Below are 6,240 nucleotides of genomic sequence, written 5' to 3'. Positions count from 1 at the left end.
CTATGCCCTTGAAAAATTATTATAGCCCGATGCCGGACCGCACTGGGAATGGTGTCGGCCCTGAGGAGTCTAGTGTGAGAAACCCTAGACTTTAAAACAACTATGTCCAAACCCCAAAACCCTTCATTGCGAGGAATTTGTGGCTAGGCTTGTCCAGCCTTGGATCTGCCAAGTAAGGTGTCCAAGACAGAACATGTCCAAGACATTCAAACGATGGTTAGCGTCTCATGAGCTTGTCAGCCTGCCGAGGCCACGTAGAAGTTGGGTGTGCGTCAAACATAAAACAAGGGAAACCGTGACAGACGATCAAGAAAAATAAATTTCACAGGAAACAAAACATGGAACCAAGTCATTATACCAAAGAGTGGGCCTAAAGAACTGTGGAAGCAAAGATTTTCCCTCTCTACATGCAATCTCGAAGTTATAGCAGTAGAGAGGGAAAATCTTTTTTGTATGTACTTGTTTCAATTGAAGTAACATGGCCACATTATACACACGTCTGTGCCATTGTCATCACCACGAATCAGAGTAATAGCGAAAAAGTTCATGGAGCAAAGTAAGCTACAAAATGGATGCAGATGAAGATACTATCAGCGAAATAACTATCTTCTTGTCAAGGCCTCGTCCTGGAGCTTATTGACATGATAGAAATGTTCAGTACTGATGAAATGTCATTGATTTGCTCACTTATCTCCAGGGAATGCGCTTTGGCATTAACCCCCACGTTCACAGAATGGCTGTATCCATTTCCATGTCAAAGGCATGTTCTAGGCGTCTCTCCAGACATTTAGCAGCAGTGGAAATTCTAGCATTATGAAGATTCAAGAGAAGACCTCGTTCCACATGCAGAAAATCCACACTACCACCTTCCTTCTCTCGAGAATTTGATAACATCAATGCTGGTGTGCTAGCAGAGCCGGAGTAAGAAGCATCGCCTGAGTTCTTTGAGCATCGCCTTCTGATGATGGAGGGAGTATGCTCGTAGGTCATTGCCAACTTCCTCAAAATCAACTCTGGACTCCAACTTTTGACACTAACACTACTCACCGAGTTAGGGGGAGTGGAAAGGTAATACGAAGTCCTTGATGGGCTACATTGTTTCTCCACACCTGTGAAACCATTATTTGCAACCAAAGTGACTGGATCTCTCAGCTGAAGTGCTGATGATAACATATCACTGACGTTTTTTCTCTTATCAGCACCAGTGAAGTCCATATCTGTGGATTTTGAGGGAGTCGAACAAAAATATCCAGGATCATCACCACATTTTGTATTTGTAGCACCTACTCTTATCCTTTTAGGTGATTCAAAACTCTGCGAAGCAAAAGAAAGATCGACTTTGACAGGACTGGGAGTTAACTCAACGGTTGAACATGCACCGATGCTTGAAGGATCAGCCAGTGAGGAAACTGAAATATTAGAACCGCTATCAGCATCTCCAGAAAAACCAGTAGCCACATGAAATGGATTGGCAGTCGGATATCCTCTGCTATTTGCCCCTGCTGTTGAATGCCAAGGAGCTCTTGATATACAACAATTTACCGCTTCCGATTCCATGATACCACCATGAGAATATTCAGAAGTGAAGTCAGTGAAACAACTTCTATTCAAGTCCAGATGCATTCTCTGATCAACAGAAGTAATTTCATCTGCACTTTGTCGCTCCAACTTAACCATCAAGCAATCTGCCTTAACCTCTGGACTGCAAAATTCAGAGCTAGCATCAGACATTTCCATTATACAGCCAGTTGACCATGAACCCAATCTCTTCTTCATTGAGCAGTTCCAATGGTTCTTAATTGCATTGTCCGTCCTGCCGGTGCGAAAAGATATCAATACCTCATAATCTTTTTGGCAACCCTTAGACAGGGCATGCATAAAGTTAACTGAACGAATCAAGATATGGAAGGGGAGGGGGTATTCATCAGATCCTGATGTTCCAATAGGCACTAGATATGTGTAGATATCGGGCAAAAAAACGCAAAACAATGGCCACATCATGTCATTGTCCAAAAGGACCAAGAGCAAATGCAATGAAACTCCAACCAACAGCTGAGATGAGAGCAAAACAAGGACAAGAAATTATACTACTTGTGTCGTCAGAACTCGACTAAATCAGGATCATCGAGCCTCTGACCAGTTGCATTTTAAATAGCATTTAAGTGTTATGAAAGTAACACTGAAAAAATCAGCCAACCATTTGATTTTTTATCATCTCAAAGTAGTCTTTCTTTTTCTTTTAAAGAGAGAGATTGGAACAACATTGGGGGGCCAGCCACTGGTAAATCGTTAATTGTCTTCAAGTTTTTGATATGTACCTTCCAGGAAGAAATTTTGCTATTTGTGCCCACTTGTTACCATAAATATGGTGCCAGTGAGCAAGAATGGATTCCTCTTCTGCTGTCCAGGCAACCTTCTTTACTGAAGGATTGAGATGATTAGTCCACCTACAGTCAGTAGCTCCTTAGTCACTAATACTTTATAACAAGAACACAAACTTATGTATAATTAATTAAGAATAATAACTAAATATTTACATTTTTTAATAAAGCGTCTCAATCTGGTAAAAGGAAAATTAAACCAAAGAGTGCCAATATCATGGGTATACAGTTCCAATATACATGCTGTTCATTCACTAGAGAAAGTGACAGCTCACCTTTCTCGGCACTGCTTGCCTGTGCGACCAGGAAAGGTTTTTGCAATCAGCGACCATTTGCAGCCATATCTCTTAACTGAATTGATTAAAAGATCATCTTCCTGAAATGGAAAAAGGAAGCAAATCATTTTGCTTTCCCTGACAGTACACAGTATCATAACCACAAACTACTAAAGGCTCAGATATTTGACATTACCCCCTTTATCCAAGACCCTTTAATAAGACGAGGATCTAGAACCTTTCGCCAGCGATGCAAGCACTGACTATCTGTCTTACCAGGGACACATGCAGCTGGTAACACATGAAAACAACCAAAGTATCAGCCTTTTGCTGAGTGCAAACTTATGTATATGGAATGGAATCACCACATCATTTACTTCACACATCTATTTCTGTCCACTATATTACTGGAAAACATTGGAACATGTTGTAGTTATTTGGAGGTGCTTGATTCCTGAACAAGAAATCTCCACAGCACAGCAGGAATTCACAAACTCGTCTGAATATGTTGAAGCTATCATGCTTAATGACACCATCATATTACGCTTAATCTAGTTCTGATGATGAATGGCCAATTACGTATCTCTTGATGGTCCTGCTCCACCAAAATAAAGAACTGGCAATTCTTTGTGCAAAAAATCAAGTAGATCCTGGGGGAGATGGAGGAAAGAGTCACACTGACCTATTGTCTTCCAATTCTTGCAATTGAACTTCTGCACCGCTGCAATAAGAATTCTGTCCTGCTCATATCAAATTGCAATGTAGCTGGAGTTAGAAAACTTCAGAACTCTTCCGGATTGCATGGCAATACACAATTGAACGGGAAAATTCTGAGAAAGAAGTATGTTCTGCTGTCATATGAAAGTTGGAGGGAATTAAACCCTTTACAGTAACAACAGCGTAGCCCAATCTGCTTGAATATGCACAACTGGTATTCCCATCCTAAGATTTATGCGCCTAATTGGTCTATCATCTATAGTAAAAGGCTTTTTAATTGACACATCTTAACATACTGAAGAATCAAAATGTAGCTGTTCCAAACTAACCTCTTCCTTTGTCCATCTTCCTCCTGTTGAACGCCTAATTGGACCAATTGCCCTCCTAAAGTCAAATCAAATGCCGCATTAAAAGGGAACGTCAAGCGCAATTCATTCAAGATGCAGAAAAGTAGTTGATCTAATATGCTTCTGAGCAAACGACTTATGTTCCCCTGTAATTGAACAATGGGTTATATCATGCTGATGCAAATAAGTCACAAGTATGCACCTCAGTTTTTATAGCATGCTGATTTTAAATATTAATGTCTAATTAACTTAATCATAACTGCAGTCAGAAGATTTTGAACTTGCTACATTACTGAACGATTACCAAAACAAGAGGTAGGACTGATATAAGGCCTTGGAACTTTAAAAGCAGAGTAAAACCTGGAACTGTACGATAAAGTGGACAGGGATTTCTTAGGATACGAGTCGCAGCTGCCATTGAAAAATGAAGGGGTCGCCACCACATCGTATTCCTCCTTAACTCTCACCATGCTAACCAAAAAAAGAAGGCACGACAAAGTAATTCAGCATGAGGTCAGGACAAATGACATGTCAAAGGAAACAAAAACTGACGAAAAACCAATCGTGCGAAATCGCCCAAAGTTCCCAAGAGCACAAAATCAGCGCCAACGCAAACAGAAGATCGCAATTCAGTCCAAGTGATCATCTTTCCCCGACTCCTTCGAGACGTATCAACCTCCAAGGCTTTGCCATTAACATCTACTGCTTAACTAACACATACAGATTTATCCGCTCACGAAAGCGAAGCTCACGAACACGACAGCGAAGATACTAAGGATTCCGGCAGAAGAAGCAGCAACAAGATTCTACCCATTGCTCCACTTAAGGAACAAGACCCAACAAGAAAACCCAACTCGCGGGCAACACGTCAAACTTCACCGCGAGTTGCTTCCGCCACCGCCTCCACGTTGTCGTGGGTAAAGGAAAAACACACGAAACAGAGCCGAGCATTACCCAAAAACGAAAAAACAAAAAACCGAAAAACCGCAACACGTTCATGGACGAAAACGAAGACGAACCTCGAAGAGAGAATTCCTCGGGGTTTCCGAGAACGGACGGCGGCCGACAAGGGGGGAACGCCGAAGCCGAGCCGGGAAACCACGCGAAACAGCTAGAGATCGTCGCTGGAAAATGGGGATGCGTGATCGCAGAGAGCGTCGAGAAAGCCCGTATATATGTGCAGAGGGAGGTGTGGAGTTCAGCGGGAGAAATCGGAGGTGTGTTGGAGTTCAAAAAACCGATCTTTCCATGAGCTTCTCTGCGAAGCTTTGTGGGAGGGAAGAGAGAGAGAGACAGCGAGAGAGAGTAAAAGTAGAAGCTTGCGTGAGACGCTGAAGGAGGAAGAAGAAAGAGAGCAAAAACATGAGGGAGTCGAAGCCGTCGCGAGGTGGCCCAAACGATTATTAAAGTTTGGCCATATACTCTAATGTCATTTTCTTTTCTTTTTGTATTTTTAATTTATTAAATGTAATCCTTAAATTATCTCTAAATATTGAATATAATTATCCATTTGATGAAATAACAATTCAAACATTATTTAATTATACAAAATATCTAATATAAAGTTTTGCTTTTGAAATGACGGATTAATACGATATAAGAATATATCACCGTGAATTTTATTTTTGTATTATTTTCTTTTGTATGCATCTTTTTTTCCTTTAACCCTTTATTGATAAAACTTAACCGATCGAAGGGCTTGCCAGCAAATTATAATGCGATGAATAAATTGCTTGAGATTTCACTTTAGCCTCCTTTGGTGATTCTATTTCCACTTGTCATTTATGGGCCGATTAAGGCGGGCATCATCTCAATGCATTTCCCAATGCGTTTCTGGAGAAGGCTTCACGGGGATTACAAGTGGGCCCTACCCTGTAAAACGGAGTAACCCGTGGGACCAATTATCCCATACTATTCCCTCTCACTTGCCTGTAAATGGCTTGTGAGGGAGAGCAGGATGGTACATTCGGTTTAAGGGGATGTCCGCAATGCGTTTCCTTATTCTATACTAGATTTACCAAGGCGAACTTTGATGGAACGATCGAGCCAATGATGAAAAACATTTTTCAGTGCCAAATCTTGTTTACTAGAAAAACCTGCATGCAAAGACTACGGATTTGAATTCATTTGTGCCGTATAGAAAAAGAAAATTTACTCAAAAAATTAAATAGATAAACGAAAACGATCATGGAATCAGACTTGTTTCATAACTCTAATAATTTTTGGAATTAATACCTTCAATACCTGCGAATAACTAGTTTTTACCTTCAAAGATTCAATTAATAAAAAAATTACCGAATTCGCTAAGTAATAAAACAGTTTTTTTAATTCGTTCGATAAAAGAGGCGTCTAAAGAGCAAACAAAGTCCTTCCTTTGGATATTCATTACCAAAAGCGTAAAACTTGCCAATATATTCAGAATTCCGTATCTGGTAAGAAGAAAATCTTTCAGAAAGCAATTTCTTTTTTCAATTTGAGTACTTAAAATGCTGAACATTTAAAATACAATATTAAATTTCA

At 40.3% G+C, this 6,240-nt stretch overlaps 1 protein-coding gene across 1 annotated transcript; it reads right to left on the bottom strand.

The window, feature by feature from the left end:
- Positions 1 to 341: 341 nt before the first annotated feature.
- Positions 342 to 4,843, bottom strand: LOC104441787 (transcription factor MYB3R-2). The gene is made up of 8 exons (XM_039311083.1): positions 4,740 to 4,843; positions 4,081 to 4,191; positions 3,703 to 3,757; positions 3,339 to 3,396; positions 2,853 to 2,947; positions 2,657 to 2,757; positions 2,319 to 2,447; positions 342 to 1,813 (listed from the first exon to the last, which is right to left on the bottom strand). Exons 2-8 carry the CDS (start codon positions 4,188 to 4,190, stop codon positions 727 to 729), a joined length of 1,635 nt encoding a protein of 544 aa, XP_039167017.1. The 5' UTR covers position 4,191; positions 4,740 to 4,843; the 3' UTR covers positions 342 to 726.
- Between the last annotated feature and the right edge of the window lie 1,397 nt (positions 4,844 to 6,240).

This window comes from Eucalyptus grandis, chromosome 4 (genome assembly GCF_016545825.1).
Source record: "Eucalyptus grandis isolate ANBG69807.140 chromosome 4, ASM1654582v1, whole genome shotgun sequence".
Lineage (NCBI taxonomy): Eukaryota > Viridiplantae > Streptophyta > Magnoliopsida > Myrtales > Myrtaceae > Eucalyptus > Eucalyptus grandis.
Note: the sequence above shows the minus strand (reverse complement) of the source record. Positions and strands in the feature narration are given on the sequence as shown.

Coding starts and splice junctions, on each gene's coding strand:
- LOC104441787 (XM_039311083.1), bottom strand. CDS start 4,190: ATGGTGAGAGTTAAGGAGGAATACGATGTGGTGGCGACCCCTTCATTT. Junction 3,397..3,702: donor GAAGATGGACAAAGGAAGAG/GTTAGTTTGGAA, acceptor TGATATGAGCAG/GACAGAATTCTTATTGCAGC. Junction 1,814..2,318: donor GCAAAATTTCTTCCTGGAAG/GTACATATCAAA, acceptor TCGCACCGGCAG/GACGGACAATGCAATTAAGA.